This window comes from Stegodyphus dumicola, chromosome 2 (genome assembly GCF_044657685.1).
Source record: "Stegodyphus dumicola isolate Sdum_Otavi_A_Nest chromosome 2, ASM4465768v1".
Classification (NCBI taxonomy): Eukaryota; Metazoa; Arthropoda; class Arachnida; order Araneae; family Eresidae; genus Stegodyphus; species Stegodyphus dumicola.
This window is the reverse complement of record NC_140769.1, coordinates 243,648,615-243,666,851: the sequence shown is the minus strand read 5'-3', so window position 1 is coordinate 243,666,851 and position 18,237 is coordinate 243,648,615. Positions and strand designations below refer to the sequence as shown.

The 18,237-nt window shown below is 29.8% G+C and overlaps 1 protein-coding gene across 1 annotated transcript in view; it reads left to right on the top strand.

The window, feature by feature from the left end:
* Positions 1-16,807, top strand: part of LOC118198171 (uncharacterized) — a 112,469-nt gene extending 95,662 nt beyond the window's left edge. Inside the window, exons 20-21 of the mRNA XM_085811965.1 lie at positions 3,858-3,998; positions 9,210-16,807. Of these exons, the coding sequence (XP_085668091.1) occupies positions 3,858-3,998; positions 9,210-9,265 (197 nt within the window). The 3' untranslated portion in view covers positions 9,266-16,807. The remainder of the gene's footprint in view (positions 1-3,857; positions 3,999-9,209) is intronic.
* Positions 16,808-18,237: the final 1,430 nt, after the last annotated feature.

The window sequence follows — 18,237 nt, the reverse complement described above, 5'->3', positions numbered from 1 at the left end:
CATCATGAGACTGATAGCTTCATACTCATCTACAGAAACAAAGTAAAAAGTCAAGTTTCAAGTCTCTGTTTTAGTAATCAGTGATTGAAAATTGCTTTCCTAAATCATGTTTGTTTCAGTTGAAACAATAAATAGGTGGTCGGTTTTTTACTCTTAACTATGTCAATCATATTATCTATGTTCACACAAATCATATTTTCATATTTTTGTTGTAAAACTACTGAATTTAAAATTGAATATAGTTATTATTCTTTAGTCTATTTTCAGTACTTTCCAGTAATACAAGAAGTCAGTACTTTTTGTGTTACATGACAAAAACCCTGCTTAAGTGTGACTGTGAAGAAAAGGTGACTGAATCAGTAAACCTGAAACCAACCATTTTCAGTTTTTTAAATAAATTATATATATATATGATTATCTGCATCCTTACAGAAATTAGCAATGCATTGGTGACTTTGTCGCACAGTGAAAAACACTTGTGTGGCTATCTTTTTTTCACATTCTTTAATGTTGGGTATTTATTTTTTGTATTCAGTACTTCCATTATCATTTGCCTGTAAACTCCACAGTTCCAATATCATTATGGGAGGCGGAAAGGTAATACTAATCAGCAAACTGAGAGTTAAGTGTGTGTAGTACGAGGGTAAGTTGAAAAATAAGTTTCCCCTGTCGACTGTGGTCAGAGTTGTGTATGAAAATCAAAAAATAGAATGAGACATTAAAGATATGACATACCTTTATTTTTCCACATAGGTACCAAGTACATTGAGACATTTGACATATCGCTTGATAAGCTTCAAAAAGCCCTCCAGGAAAAAATCAGGGCTTTGCATATGGAAGAAGCGTTGAACAGCTTGTTTCACTTCAGTATTGCTTCCAAAGCACCTTTCCCCGAGATTTTTCTTCAAAGCCGGAAACAGATGGAAGTCGTTTGGTGCAAGATCAGGACTGTATGGCGGATGGTGTAGGCGCTCCCAACCAAGAGTTGCAATATGGTTTTGCGTTGCCGTCGCCGAATGTGGTCTGGCATTGTCATCCAACAGCAGAACGCCAGATGTGAGAAGGCCAGGCCGCTTTTTCCGAATCGCCTCTTTAAATTTCGACAGGGTGTCACAGTAGCGCGTAGCATTGATGGTTCCAACCTCCAAAAAGTCCAGCAACAAAACTCCTTGGGCGTCCCAGAAAACTGTGAGGAGAACTTTACCTTGCAGAGGGAGTTGTCTTGAACTTCTTTCGGACAGGTGATGACGGATGTTTCCACTCCATAGATGCGGCCTTCGATTCTGGCGTGAAATGGTGGACCCACGTTTCATCCCCCGTCACAATCCGAAACAGAAAGTCATTGCCATCTTCATGGTAACGCACGAGATGTTCCAGGCTGACCCCCATGCGTCGTTCCTTGTGTGTCGAGGTCAATTGTCGGGGCACCCATCGTGCTGACACTTTTCTGTATCGAAGAATTTCGTGGCTGATGTTTTGAGCTCGCTTATGTGAGATTCCAAGATCATCCGCCACTTCATCGATGGTGATACGCGGGTTAGCTCTAATCATGTCATCCACCTTCCTGACATTTGCATCTGTAGTGGCCGTGCGCGTCCGTCCAGCTCTCGGTATGTCCTCCACTTGCTGACGTCCATCACTGAATATGCGACACCATCTCCGCACCATTTGCTTCGACATCACACCAGGCCCATAGACTTCCACGAGGCGGTTATGAATTTCTGTTCCTGATGCTCCACGTGCCCATTCATAGCAGATAACTGCTCTCACTTCCTCCTTTGACCATGAATTCAAAACGCACCTTCTCTCCATACCTATCGGGGCTCAAATGAGAGGCTGGTCTCCACTTTGCACAAGTGCTGCAACAGCTCCATCTGCTTGATTTGCAGCGACCTCTACCCAATGGTGTATCGGTGACTTGCACATTTTCCTGCTGTGTCGCCTTTCGCCCATAGCCGTTCAACGCTTCTTCCATATGCAAAGCGTGAATTTTTCTTGGAGGACTTTTTGAAGCTTATCAAGCGATATGACAAATGTCTCAACGTACTCGTACGAGAATAATAAAATAAAGGTATGTCATATCTTTAATGTCTCATTCTATTTTTTTTACTTTCATACACAACTCTGACCACAGTCGACAGGGGAAACTTATTTTTCAACTTACCTACGTACATGCTTGCAATGGGGTGGATATTATAGTGCACAGTTGATTATGTGAAAGAGAAAGAGGTTTGGAAATCTGTTAAAAATTTTTTTAAATATCTTAATTTATTGGTAGATTATTTCAGTTAAAATTTGTGCTGTGCTTTAAGATTTCTCCCAACATGATCTGTCAAAAATGAAAACAGCAGTGGCTTCAATAAACAAATTTTAAAAAAGAAGATACAATTCATGTGATAGTACTTATGTTTTAATGCAACCACCTTGGTGCAGTTTGGAAATTTTTTTACAAATGAAAAGTAAAAGTTGCCTATCAGGCACAAGTTAAGAGATTTTTGCCATCTTTATTTATTTATTTTTAATACTTGCAAACTATCGTTATTTATTATAAGTCACAAACATTGTCAGCATATCAAAAGAAAACAAGCTTAAAAATTTTTAATTATTAAATAAGGATTATATAATAAATTGAAATAATAAATAAAACACATTTTTTGTGATGTCTTTGTCTAATTTTTTTTTAGTCCTATTCTTTCTATGTTCATAGTGATCTGTTTCTGCTGAAAAAATGTCAAAGAATTGCAAACTCGGCATTGTGCACCAGCTATTTGTGCATCTCTCTGCAGCAGAATACCGCATTCCTGTAGAAATTTTACTGAAGTTTGTTCTATGAAAAACAAATTGAACAAGCAATAATTTAAAATTAAGTTTAAGGCCAAGAATGTCACAGTTTGTCTCTAGAAGTCCTTGGAATGCAACTAAAAGAATGAATATATTTGCTTGGCTAAAAGATTGTTTTGAGAATGGTTATGGGCATAATTGTTATAGTTTGGTACAGTCTGAAAATTTGGCAACTTTGTCTGAAAATTTGGCAACAAGATTGTTTTGAGAATGGTTATGGGCATAATTGTTATAGTTTGGTACAGTCTGAAAATTTGGCAACTTTTACTGTGGTGGTTACAATAAGACGTAAGTACGCATGTGACTTTATTGCCACCTCAAGTAATAGAAGAAAAGCCACTGAGTTGTGTTTATGTGTTTTATATATTGATGTTTATGTTAATAAGTTCTCCTTTTATGCAGTTTCCTCTTTTATATAATTTAAATAAAAAAATGAAAACTTCTCTTATTATAAATATGTTCAAAACAACATTATTATCAAAAATGATGTGTACAAAAAGGAGCTACCTATCTTATCTCTAAAAATGACCTGACCATAGGTTATTCAAAAATACTTTTATCCATAATTACTCTGTTCCACTTATCCACTTAGTAAATATTATGCAAATAGTTATTTACCTCAGTTTTTTGGCTGTATTAGATTTTTTAGATGAGAACAGGCCCAGTTTTTTTAATTATTATTTTATTTTGCAATCAATGATATTGCATTATACCTTGAAGTGATTTTTTAAATTGTGAATATTTTCAGTATTGTTATTTTTATTATGAATGTGTAAATTACATCATATTACCTGTGTGAACGGCCAAAAATAAATTTAAAAATAAAATCTGACTATTCATGCAGATATATCATATAAAAGTTGAAAATATAAGGCAAACAATTTTAAGGATGGCAAACAATTTTTATTACCTGTTAATGATATAATGTGGTAACTTAAATTGTTCTTCTAGTTTATGCAAATTTTATAGAATGCTGTTAGCATATATCTTCAAAGCATAAATTATCTCTCTTTTAGATGACAAAGATCCTGAGAAAAGGATAGCTCTTCTTCAAGAGAAAATGGCTGAACTTCGTCAACAATACATGGCTCTTCGAGCTAAGGTGATAGCGATCGATCACAAGCGAAGAAAAGCTAGAAAGAAAGTTAGAGAAGCAGGTATGTTAAAATTTTAAGTAACTTTTGCATATGTGAAATGATATGAATTTGCATGTCATAGAAATTCTTAATTTCTGCCATTTTATATATAAGACTGCATTTTGAATTGTTGTATGGCTTCCCAAACAGTTTCTTTGATTGGCTTAAAGTATCAGTCTGTATACAAAACCAAAGATTTAAAGATTAAGCCCCTCCTAATTAGATAATAAAAATTAGCTAAGTAAAATCTGTGAGATAATTTGTCATAGTAATAGTATTTCTGTTATAATTTTAGGGAACCTTGATTATATTTTAATATTGTTAAACAGTAAAAAGCCACAGCAGCCCCTGCATGTATATGTGTATGTGTAATTATTAATTTTTTATTTTAGATTATCTCCTCGTGAATGAATTGCAAAAATTATTGTAAAATGAACCTTATTAAAAGTTAATTGTTTAGAAGATTGAGATAAAACCATGGAAAAAATACCTAGTCGAAATATGAAATAGTTATGGAATTTGTATTAAAAACTTTTAAGTACTAATTATTACATATCAAAAGAATTTTTTTTATTATTGATCTCATGGAAGAAGGCAAACTTTTCAAGTGGATTGAGTCTTTTTCCGTAAAGAATTCCATTACAAATTTATCTTTCTCTTGAGTATTTTTTCATAATTTTATCTCAATCTTCTAAAAACTTACCTTTTAATAAGATTCATTTTACAGTAGTTTTTGCTATTCATTTGCTACGGGATAATCAAAAATACATAATTAATAATTAAATACTCATGGCAGAGCACTGGGTCTTTACCTTTAAAGTCCATTTTTTTTTTTATGCTTATTTTCTTTATCTATATAATGTATGAACTTAAAATTCACTTAGTTCGAAAACAAGTTATTCTAATACTTGCACAATAGCTGCAATGTAAGATAATAATAATTTATTTACTAACAAAATATCGATTATATTATCTCGCTAATATTAATTTTAGTAGAAGTATCTAAAAAGAGTGAACCCAGAGGTAGGAAGTTTAATTAAAGTTTTTGTAGAAAAACTTTAAAATAAAACTAAAAAGTGGAGATAATATATAGAGTGAGTGCATTAAGAAAGAGAGAAATAGCACTAATAGCTGCTATTTAGCATATCAAATGTTGTATGATCTTAAAATTCATTTAGTTCGAAAACAAATTTTTCTAATACTTGCATAATAGCTGCAAAGTAAGATAATAATAATTTATTTACTAAAGAAATATTGATTATATTATCTCCTAATATAAATTTAGTAGAAGTATCTAAAAAGAGTGAACCCATATGTAGGAAGTTTAATTCCAAAAATTGTGTTTTAAAGTAACTTGAATGTAAATTGTTAAATGTGTTTAACGGGGACTTGAATTAAATCATGAATGGCCCTTGAATGATTGTGAAGAGGTTAACATTTTTCCATCTGACTTAAACCAGGGTTGATTGTGGTCCGCATATGGTCAGAATTCGGAATTTTTTACTTTCCCAAATCAGGAAATTCTGGATTTGGGGAAATGGCAAGTACATGTAATTTTCATTATGTATTGTACTGCAAATCATATGCACTGTGTTCATTGTATGGACAGGTAACCTGAATCCTCAGTTATCTTCAAGATTAATTTCATTAATATAGAGGCAGCACGAATTATTGGAAATTTTTATAAAGTTAATCCATTAAAAACATTAATGTATTTTGAAATAGATACGTGTAGAATGTGCTGATTATGCGAGGAAGATAAGTTTTCGATAAAGAACTCTCTCTCTTCATCGGATTTAAAGGCATGAATCCTATTTGTGTTGTGAAACAAACTACTTTCATAGCTATGATGAAATTAGCAGATGATTTGCTAAATGTAATTTTTGAAGAAGAAAAGTCTAGACCAGGAAGTTAGGAAATATCAAACAGTTGTCACACACACACAAAAAAAAAAAAAAAAAAAAACAAGGCTTTAAACTTTTGGGTTGAAGTATTAAAGTTAAAAGGAGAATGAAAACAGAAATAAATACCTAGTACAGTCAAATGCCGAAAATCCGCCAACTCCTGAAATTCACGTTGCCTCTCAAAATATAAACATTCAGTTTATAGGTTCCGGAAACGGCAGTATTGAGTATGAAATATCGAAGAAATAATACTTACCGAATAAAGACATCATAATTACCAAATAATAATGAGTCATAATGGCAATACCCAATTATTGACATCATGATAAAAGTTTTTTCTCTTCTAATCTCTGCATCGAGGTAAGAAAGCAGGCGATTCACTCAACTCTTCTTTCAAGTTCACGATTCATGTTGTTGTATTTTCTAAGCTTTGTTATTTCACAAGATTATTTAGTGCTGTCTTTTTTTTTTCATCCTGATATTTTGTGGATAAATTAAGAATATTTTAAATTTCAGCCCTTTTTAATACAATTACAGATAAGAAACACACTCATGATTTTACTGCTTGCAAGGTTGAAAAACGTAAACACGTTGCATTGACGGTAATGCAAAAAATGCAAATTCTGCAAAAGATGGAGGTAGGCGCATTTTATAGCAGAATCGTATGGAATTGTGATACGATTGTGTATGATATACGTAAAAATAAAGGAAAGCTGTTGAAATTTTACAGCAACAGTGATTCTAACACTGGAATCCGAAACCGGAAATCTTCGCATGAGGTGAAATCGGCAAACCTCGATGCTGTGTATGTATAATAATATAATCAATTTATATATATAACAATAATTTAATGCATATAATAAGTTATTGCAATAATGTATATGATAATTTAAACCGCAAAATATATCTAAATACGCCTTATTTATTTTGCACTTTTAGTCTGAGTATTATGATTTATCTTTTCTGTCCTGAAAGTCGCAAAATCCTAAAATCCGCACACCCTCTGGTCCCAAGCTTTGTGGATTTCTGGACTTCTACTGTATTAACAAATTTAATTAAATTTCTTTTAATCTGCTTCCATGGATCCACTGCTAAAAATGCATTTAATTATGTGGGTGATATGACAGAATGTAGAACATCTTTGAACACTGACAGCTTAGATGCTGTGAAATATTATTTATTCTCATTTAAAAAAAAAAAAAAAAAAAAAAAACACCTGAAATTTTTGGATCAGAAAATCTCCTTTAGAGTCCTCTTCATAGAGATTTTTAGGGATAATTTATTGAATGCTAACCAAGAAGCTCTTTACATTCTATAAATAGTTCTGTTCTAACTAGCAGTTTCTCCAGCTCTTGTTAATTTGCATACTGCAGGTTCTAATCTAATATTTGAGGAACTAACTGAAAAAATTGTCTATATCAAAATGACATACTGATCGTACTGAACTTTCAAGTGTTAGTAAAGGAAATATAAATGCAACAATTCTGTTATCTTAGTCACCCTCACCCTCCAAAAAAATGGCAAGTTGGATGTAATATTTATTTTAAAAAAAGTGTTGGGAAACCATAAAGATAAATAACTTTGTGAATGTAGCTTAACATAAATTAACATTTAATAAATTAAAAAATATACTATTTGCTTCAGAAACAAAATTGTTTGAAAATTGCATGTATGTGTGTCACATACATAATATTCTGAATTATTTGAAATTATGTTAGGTTTTTTACTTCCAGCCAGTTTTTAGGGTTTTTGAAATTGCATTACAAACACCCTGCTAAACATTAAGTGAAGCTCCAGTATTGTCATGTTATTTTACTGTATTCAAACTGATGATCTAAAATCTAAAAATTTCCAAAATCTGAAACTGTCAAATTTCAACGGTTCATGATCTTGGACTTTAATACTGTACATACATACATACATACATACATACATACACACACACATATATATACAATACATAATGCTTTTGACACTTCTAAAAATTTATTCTAATATTGATTGGCAAAAAATTTGACCCATAAACAAAAAAAAAAAAAAAAAAAAAAAAAGGAATGTCCATAATATAATACAGAAATCTCCAGACACAGACAGTCGTCATCGTATACTGGTACTGCATTTCTAATGTGGTATAAATTGAATTTGTGTAAAGCCTATTATTAATGTAAACAAAAAATGTATTTCACATAATTAGAAAAAAAAAACTGTGTGTAATTACATCCGGTTGATCTCGGTTAGCACAAAAGACTTTAATTTTCAATTAATGGCAGTTAATAACATATTATTTTTATATCTGTATTGAACATGGACTACAGTTTATGAATGCAACTTTATATATTGAATGCAACTTTATATGGACTTAGCTCAGGGTAAATTATTAATGAAAGGCCAGATTTGAAGTCATCTATCTGATTATCTGGGTAGTTAAGAAATAGTGTGATATGGGGCTGTGGCTGTCCTATTTAAAGAGGAATCAGAAGTCCTTTGCTGTACCTTTGTTGTTATTAATATGTTTTGTCCATAAATATTTGATAATGGAGAACTAATGCTTCAGGTAGATTACCCTATGGAAGTTATTTTATTCTCAGTTTGTCATATTGTTTCATTGTAGATTTAATAGACCTAAGGAAATTTTTCTGTTTTCAGAACTTTATTTTATCTGGTTCATGTTCTATAGCTCTTTCTGTTTCTTTAGAGACATAAATGTGTTCTTACTATTTTATTCAACTCTTAAGTTGGAAGGACTTTGCTTTGCTCGTGTTAATTGTAAGATTTATGTAATCTTCAGTGACTGTGTTCAGTCCAACCTGTCCAGCTAACTTAGAAATTTCATTTACTCTCCATCATTACATTAGGAGAATATTTCCAAAGAAATTTATCTTTAAATAAAACGTTCTCTATTTTTTTCTTAATTTCTAACCTAAAAAGCATAGAGCAGAATAATCATAAATCGAGTCATTGTAAAATGGTAATTAATTTCTAAATAGTTTATTTTATTTATTCATTTAAGTATGTCAGAGACTTGATACATTTGTAAAATGACTAAATCTTTAGAAGGTTTAAAATAATTTGTTTTTTAGTTTATTATTGCTTTTTGACTACAATTAATTTTGAACTGATAGACTGATTCTTAGTTCTGATTTTTACATGGGCTGTTATAAAATAATAGTACAGTGTTGAAACTTTCAGTCCAGTTAATAAGCTGTAAATAATTTGTTCAGTGTTTGAATAGGATTGTGAGATTTATTTGTATTTTTACTGTGTTTTAAATTATTTTTATATATTAATATTCATATATTAATTATTTCATATGTTAATATTTGTATAGGAGCTGCAGTTACAAATCCTGCTGTACAATCAGAAGATGGGCAAAGCTGCTCCTAATATCACATTTTACAAGCAAGAAAATGCTTTTATTGTAATTTTTTGTAAAGAAATATTATTGTAATGTATGAACAATAAGATCTGTCGTGAATTTGACTGCAAACTGAATCAGATATTTTATCAATTTTAATTGGATTTTATTTTTACTTGCTAATGAGATTTATTTATACATTATCAGTTATACATAAGTCAATCTGTTGTTGATATTGTTATTATTATTATTATATGTTATTTTGTTATAACGTTACCTGAAATATTAGTTTCTTTTTAAAAATAATATTTCTCCTTTAGTGCATTAAAATATTTAGAAATTGGCAGGCTTCTAAAAGAGTATGATGGAACATGAGCTGCCTTTTAGCCAGTGACAAGATTCTGTGTAGTGCCATACATGAAGGATTTTTTAAAAACTAATTCTGTGTAAAATAATTATAGGTTGTATGATTTTCCTTGATCAACATTTAGTTATCATGATGTGCAAATAGTTAGTTTAATGTTTTTCTAACTGAAATTATTGTAAGCATACCTTTCGCTTTTCTAAAATCATTTTAAGAAACATAAATTACTCTTTTATGAAACAATTTAGTATAGTTTTATGCGAAAGGTTTTCAGGTAAATATTATTAGAAATACTACTAAAAAACTAACATGCATGTAATATATACATATAAAAAGAGTGATATAAAAAAATTGAAGAATATTTAATTAAATACTATATATTGTGTATGCTTGCTTAATTTCAGCTCCATTTTTTTTTTGGAGGGGGGGTATAATTTTATCCTACAAAAATCAAAAAGGAAAATTTATCTGAATAATTTAATTTCTGAATTATATGGTTACAGTAGGAACATAGCAAATTAAAATTATTTATGAATAAACTACTAGTAACTACAACAGTATTATTTATTTAGAAGAAACTTACATTTCTATAAGAATACCTAGTAATATTAATGTTACAGATCTTCATTTCTACTTCCATATGTCTTGAATTGCTTTTATTGTTGACCAGTGCTGCTGCATAGGCCTGAAATCATTCAATGCTGTTGGAACTGTTGTCTGTGTCATCTGCTAGAACTTGCAAGTAGTCGTCGCCATCTTAGCATTCAGTCTGTTTTCCCTCATGCATTTGTCTTCAAAACCATGAAGTGCATTAGTTATCCCTGTTTTCTTGGAACTTTATTATTATTGCTTTTTTATTAATAATCAGAGCCCATGTATCTGAAATATAAGTTCAAATCAATCCAATGGAAGTCTCTGGATTTTTCCAGTTCTAGTAGAATTGTGCAATTTCGTGGACATCCTTATTTTAAAGCTTTCTAAGGTAGTCTTTGAATAATTTATTCACTGATATACTCAGTGTTTGCAGAAATGATGTAAGTCCTGGAATTATGACAAGAATGGTATTTGTTTTGTTACTTTGTTTTTTACATCTTCCATGAAACATGCACCGAAGCTGCTCGACACTAGTACTGATTTCTTATGTACTGTGGGTAAAAAAAGTATTTGCACACCTACATTCTTGTTTGCATTTCATAAAAAGAAGCATTAACAAATAAAAGAATTGGTATTGCCAAATCAGAATAAGTTGAATCATCCAAAACAAACAGAAAAATTACAATAATATAAATAACAATGCTTTTTTGTTATAAAAATTAAATACCTCGTGTCAAAAAAGTATTTGCACACCTGCATGACTGCAAAAGAAATAAAATATATAAGCAAATTTCAAATAACTAATATTTAGTATGCATTCCTTTAGTATCTATTACTGCTTGTATTCTTGCTGGCATTGATTTAATTAAATTTTCTGTAATAGTAAGGTCAGTATTCGATCACTCTTCAATAAGGGCTTGTTTAAAGGCAGATTTGCTTGAAATCTTCCTTTTTCTTATTTTTAAATCCAAAGAATTCCACAAATTTTCCAAAGGATTTGAGTCTGATGATTGGGGTGGAGTGGCAAGTTTTCTGGGTACATTATAAAGCAACCACATACATGTTATACCGGCAGTGTGCTTGGGATCATTGTCTTGCTGAAAATAGTACAAATTACTGATACTCAATTTTATTGCACTTTGTGGCAAGTTATCTCGCAACACATCAATATAGGTTCGAGCTGTCATATTCCCATCAATGAAACACAAATTACAGACTCCTTTGCTAGTCATACACCCCCAAATCATAACAGAACCTCCTCCATGTTTAACTGTAGGTAACATATTTTTGGTATGAAAAGCATTACAAGGTTTTCTCCAAACTAATTTCCTGCCATCTGATTTTAAAGATATTGAAATTACTCTTGTCGGAGAATATGACGTTTTTCCAGAAATCAATTGGCTTATTGATATATTTCTTAGCGAATTCAAGTCTTCAGTCTATTTCGTTCAATTATGAGAAGTTTTTACCTTGGAGATCTCCCATAAATGTGTGCATTGTGCAGGACATTTCGAACACTTTGGGCACAGATTTGAACTCCAGATGTTGAAGTGACATCATTGGCTAAAGTAATTGCACTAATAAATGAATTTTTTGATGCTTCTCTTATGATTTTTCGCTTAATTTACAGTGAAAGTTTCTTTGGGCGTCCAGAGCGCAAGTTATTTGATGTAGATCCTCTTTCTTTATGACGTTTTATAACAGTAGTAACCGAACAGTAGAGAAGCAAACATTTACTTTTTTTTTATCTATTTCTCGATAACTTAGGCCATTTTCACGTAGAGAAAAAATTTTTTTCTCGCAACTAAATCGGCAATTCAGATTTCTTAGGTGCCATTACAATTTGAAATCGACAATCAACTGATAACGTTTCAAAAACACCTCCTTTTATAGTCGTCTTACGTATGTTATTTACTGCGGGATGACTGTCAAATAATAGCATAAAAATGCAAATTTGCTAAAGTTGAGGTGAGTGTGCAAATACTTTTTTGGCATAAGATATTTTAATATTGTTCCAAAAAATGTTTTTTATTAATATTGTATTTTTGTAATAAATTTAAATGAATAAGCTTATTCTGTTTTTTTAAATGCCAATTTTTGTATTTCTTAATGCATTTTCTTATAAATTGTGAACAAAAATGTATGTGTGCAAATACTTTTTGTACCCACTGTAGAAGAGCATCTGATTGACAACGAGTCCATACAGTTTTGAGCCACTCTTTCATTAAGTTGGACAGTAATCAACTTTAAAATAATTATATTATGTAAACTTAATGCATTTGCTGCAAATGATGTAAAATTTACATTGATATAGCTTTCATGGATTTCATCTGTGCTTGGATTCCAGCTGAGGCAGTCATGGCTCCTGGCTGAAAAAAAACCGGAAAATCTTCTAAGAAAACTCTTACATCAGTGTAATTTTTACATTATTAAACATGCATAACAGCATTATTGTGCATTATTTAACACATGGCGAACTTTAATTTTTAAGTGCTGTTGTTTTAGCTAAAGCAGTAATTAGCAATGCAGATCTTGTCCTAAATTTCTAAAATTTCATCTGATAGTCTGTCCAGAAAATGTGGCTGCAAGCTCTATTTCCTTACATATTAATCTTAAGATGTACACATCCTGTTTCAAAGTGATTAGTATGAAAATAGTTTCAGCCTGTAAGAGGAAGATTGTAAAATCAATATTTAAATTTTTTAAGCATGTTAAAAAAGTCTGAATAATAATATACTCTGTCTACTAGTGTATCATATATGTTTCAACAAATTAAATTTTGTAAAAAGAAAAACTTTTTTCACTCACCCATCACAAAGGTTTTCCTTTTTATGAGTGAACCATGATGCAAAATATATTTACTTTTCTTTAGAAATCAGACTTTTATTTCATGCCACTTTATAATGTGAAACAATCTTTCCTTAAGTGCATAGCTTGTTGAGATTGTAGTGTGATATATAGTGTGTACTTGCTACACTGAAATTGTTTGCTCACAGCAACATTTGCTATGCAGTATTGATATAGTGTATATAGTTTTTTATAACTTTTTTAGTAATCTGATTCAGTTTTTAGTCATAGTATATTTACTGTATATGCAAGACAGATTCTTTTTCAGCATAAATTGCTGATTCTGTACATATATTGACCATTTAATGAATATATAGAGAGCTGCATATATGAATTGTTGATCTTAAAGAGTTTCTTTAGTGAAATTTTATATTAAAAGCACACCTTTGTTTACTGACTGCATAATCAACACTCTTTCTTTTTTGGATATCACGTTTTCCATTATTTTAAAATTCCAAATGCTATTTCTTCTGTTCTAAAATATTTCATGTTTCAGTTTTCTATTGTTATGTGCATATCCATTAAGATGTCAGTTAATACTTTTAAGATCAGTTATCCTACTTTTAATAAAGTAAAATTCAGTTGTACAACTCATCTCCATATATTAGGAAATCATTTGTAATATTTTCTAAAAATCTGCCCATTTTACAGATGTATTTACATTTTTCAAAATAATCTTTTTGATTAATAGATAGGAAATTAAAATACAAAATTAATAATAAAGGAAGTTTTATGAAAACAAAAGCACTTTTACATTTCTGCTTTTATATATAATACAATATTTAATTTTCTTTTCTGTATCTAGAGCAAAATTTGCCTTACCCTTGATTATTTTTGTTATAATGCTGGTCGTTTTTTTAAATTTGTTCTTTTTATTAGAAAATCTAAAGAAACATCTAAAGAACTAAATTCATTTGAGCAGCTGTGTTATGAGATGAGAAATTATGCCACATTGTTGCTTAAGTAGACCAGTTCTTTCCTGAGGTGGAAAATCATGCAAACCCTTTGATGACAGAGAAAATTATTTTAATACTTTTATATAACATCAACACTGTTACACCTAATATTTGTGGTACAAAATTTTTGTCTTGATGGTTTATTTATTTACTTTTTCAAAGAATTCCACTTGTAAAAATGTATTTGTAGATAAGATCTTATTAAAATATCATCGTGAATCAAATTACTGTATGCCGTCTTTGAATGGAATGCTACAAATATACTTTTTTTTATAAAAAAATTTCTGCAAATATATTCTTAATGTCCTGTACAGTTGTATTTAATATATATATTGTACAGCATAATTATTGTTTTTAAATTTTATATTTGTTTATAACTTTTATAAATTATTCTGAAAGGAAAAAAATTTAAAAAAAAAAAAAAAAAAAATCATAAAGAGTTAGGGACATGTGCATGCCATTTGTAAGTTTCTGTTTGCAAATGAATGGTGTACTTGAATAAGTGGTAATATTTTACTGAGTTTTAATGTCTTTGTTGTTACATTTTTATTTTTGATACCACACTGATGGGAAAAAGATTATCATCTGGTTTGTGTGAACAAAATTGCATATGTAACTTTAAAGCATGTAAGTGATATATATATACAAGATGTGGCTATTAATTTTCAGGACTGCTCTAATAACACCAGAACAGATGATGTGAAAAACGTAACCTTTTAATATGTTAAGAAGTAATTCCCCATTGGTCGTAACATACTTTTGTGCTCGACTGTATATAAGTTGTGGAAACAACTTTTAAAGTCCTTTTTCAGAAGGCTCTTCAATGTCGACGTCACGTTCTTCTTGATGTCTTCAACATCCACAAAGCGTTTTGATCACAGTTTTGAGTTTGCTAAACAAAAAGAAGTCTGCAGGGATTAAGTCAGGAGAGTACGATTGAACATTCCCAAACTCAAAACTGTGATCAAAGGATGTCTTTGTGGATGTTGAAGACATCAAGAAGAATGTGAGGTCAACATTAAAGAGTCTTCCGAAAGAGGACTTTAAAAGTTGTTTCCACAACTTAACAGACGAGCACAGAAGTGTATTACAGCAGATGGGGATTACTTTGAAACATATTAAAAGGTTACTTTTTTCACATCATCTGTTCTGGTGTTATTAGAGCAGTCCTAGAAATTAATAGCCACACCTTGTATATTCTATTTAATATAATTAATCATGTAACACTTACTCTTAAAATTAATCAAAATAATCTTACCTTTGCTGCCTAATCCCTTTTTTATGTAATATATATATTCCTCACTAAGGAAGGTTTATTCAAGGTCAGAAGTTTTAATATTAATATTAATAATAATAAAGGTAAATAAAACAGAAAAATAATAAATAAATAGGATAAATTTATTCTGTAATTCTCTTTCTACATACCCAATATAGTTTCTACTCTTTAAAGTATTGAAAAAGAAGGAAGTAAGAGCAGTATTATGTAAATCACTTATTAAAAACATTTTTTTAGAATGATTTGATTCAGAATATCTTGAAATTTACAAAATCATATATAGTGTGTGGAGGGTTTTTTTTTTTTTTTTTTTTTTAAAAAATTCTGGCAGACTCTAGACAATATTTGTCTTTATGCGAGGAAGATTTTTTTTCTTTTCCTTTTTTAAAACCTTAAAAAAATAGGATAGAGTTAACTTTTATCCTCTGAAATTATTTCTTATTTATGAGGGTTCAGATTTGCGTAAATGAAACTAATCATGAGTATACTGAAGCAACATCAAGTACCATAAAAAGATCTGAGTAGCAGTACACAGTACCTCATATTTCATCATTCTTGTAAATATATGTCAAAATGTCATTTTATTTCATTCATCCATTGCATATTGGTTATTGTTTTTTGCTTTTCTTTTTTTGTTAACATTGTATGTTGTGTTCTGTTTTCTTTTTGTATTTTTATTGCAAGAGAAATAAATAAATAAAGCAAAATACTTTTACAGCCCGGTTAAGTATTATGCTCAGGTTGTGAAAATTTTATTTTTATTTTTAAGTCATCATCATATTATGTTGATCAGCATGAAAGTTAGATAATAAATGTTAAAATTAAAAAAAATTTCAATTAAAAGACTAAGAATATAGCTTCCAATCGAAATTAGTTTTGCTGTAGCCTTAAATCAGAATAGTGTGATTTATTTGCTATACATTTGTAATTTTTTTCATTTTTCACTTGTTTGTTGAAAAAATTTTTAGTCTTTCATAGTCTTTAAATTTGACTTCGCTGTCAAGAAGTGTTGATGATCTATTTTGTAAATTAAAAATTACCCTGATGTTGTATGTCTTAAAAATTGATTTTTTATGGTAGAGAACATTTTACGATACTTCCCATGTATGTCTAGTCTTTGTAACAAATATTTAAAATTTCATACTTGAAAATATTCACAATCTCAGTTTATATGGGCTAAAAGGAAGTATAAAATGTCGTGTGTAATTTATTTGTACATTTTCAGTAACTATCATCTTGAAAACTATGCATTTGTTATACATCTAATAAACTAAAATAAGAGCAATACACATCATCTCTGTGGTGTCCCATTCGATATTTTTAGAGTATATTCTTAGTGTTGATTATTACCTCTCTGTCAGTGCATGTTAAAACATTTGTGTAGTAGCTGCTGTAATAGCGTATTTCATTTGACCATTATTCAGCTTGGCAAATTGGTACTTATTGAATTCAGTGTATTGTAACATTTCTGCCTTTTTTTCCATTTGCGCCTGTGCAATTGTTAGAAATAAATAATATATATATTGTGCTATAATGTGTTGTGTTATTTTTTGTCTCTAAATTCATGTAATTTTAATGAATTTACTCATTGCATTTGATGACTTTGTAGTTTTGCTTGATATGCTTGCATTTAATTCGAGGCTTAATTTTATTATTTAATTTATCAAATTTTATTGTGTTGAATAAATAAGTCAAATATAAAAAACTCGTACACAGGCACAAGAACCAAGTCCTGATTAATATGGAAAACGCGGGAAAAGACTTATATACTAACTATCACATGTGTAAATTACTTGGGTAATATTTTTTTTTTTTAATCTGCAAATAAATCTGATAAAATGAGGAAGGTACATTGATAAATGAGATATTATTGACACCGTATGATATTATGACAAAGTATAGTGTAATAACTTAGGATTAAAAATTAAATGTGAAAATATCCAGAACACTTAATCAAAGACCATTATAAAAGATCAGAATCCAATTTTGTTTGTGACACTCAAAATACAAAAACACGCTTTTTACAAAATGCTGTTAAGAAGCTGTAATAAAATTGTTTTAAAAACATGGATTATTTCATGTGAAAGATAAAAAAAAAAAAAAAAAGATTTTTAGGTATTGTTGATTAAGAACATTTGTTTATAATGGACAGAAATTTATCATTATTAAAAAAGTAAAGACATAATTTTATTTTTATTAAAATCAACAATACCTCTTCAAAATGATGATAAAGAAGTTAATAATCCTCTCATCAACCTGTGGATATCCTCAAAGTGGGCATGCAGCAAAAATAGGAGAAAAGTCTTCTTTCGATAATTTATAATGCAAATAACGTCTGCTCTAAGTAGCACCATTCCTCATTTATTCAGTGATATTTGTATGCAGTATTTTTTCTCGATTTATTTTTGCAGATTAGAAGACTTGCATGTATGTTTTGGCAAACGACATTCTTGGTCCATGATATAAAATTCTAAAGAGAGTTGTTAAATCCTGTTTCCTTCATACTTTCTTATTTAATTTTCACAATTTTTATCGTTTCATAATAGTATGTTTTAATGCACTGTTATAACATTCATCAGTAAGCAACAAAATAATAATAATCATATGACCAAGAATATTATCGCAGCTAAAATATATTTTTACTACTTAATACATTTCTGTAAAATTCTATAACATAAAACATTTTTTATACCTTTTATTTTGTGTTATTGCCAAAAGAATGTAGAGAAAACAATAAACAAAGGAATTAACACCTTTAAATGTAGTAAAATTATTTCTTTTAGTCCAGTACAGATGTCATATCTTTACATAGATGTCATATCGTTACATGTATGAAGTGAAGGAAGTGTTGTAATTACGAAAAATGTTGGTTATAGTATTTCAACAGAAATATCCATGTTATATAGTTATAGTATTATATTTCAACAGAAATATCCATGTTGACTGTTTCCAGATTCATTTGGG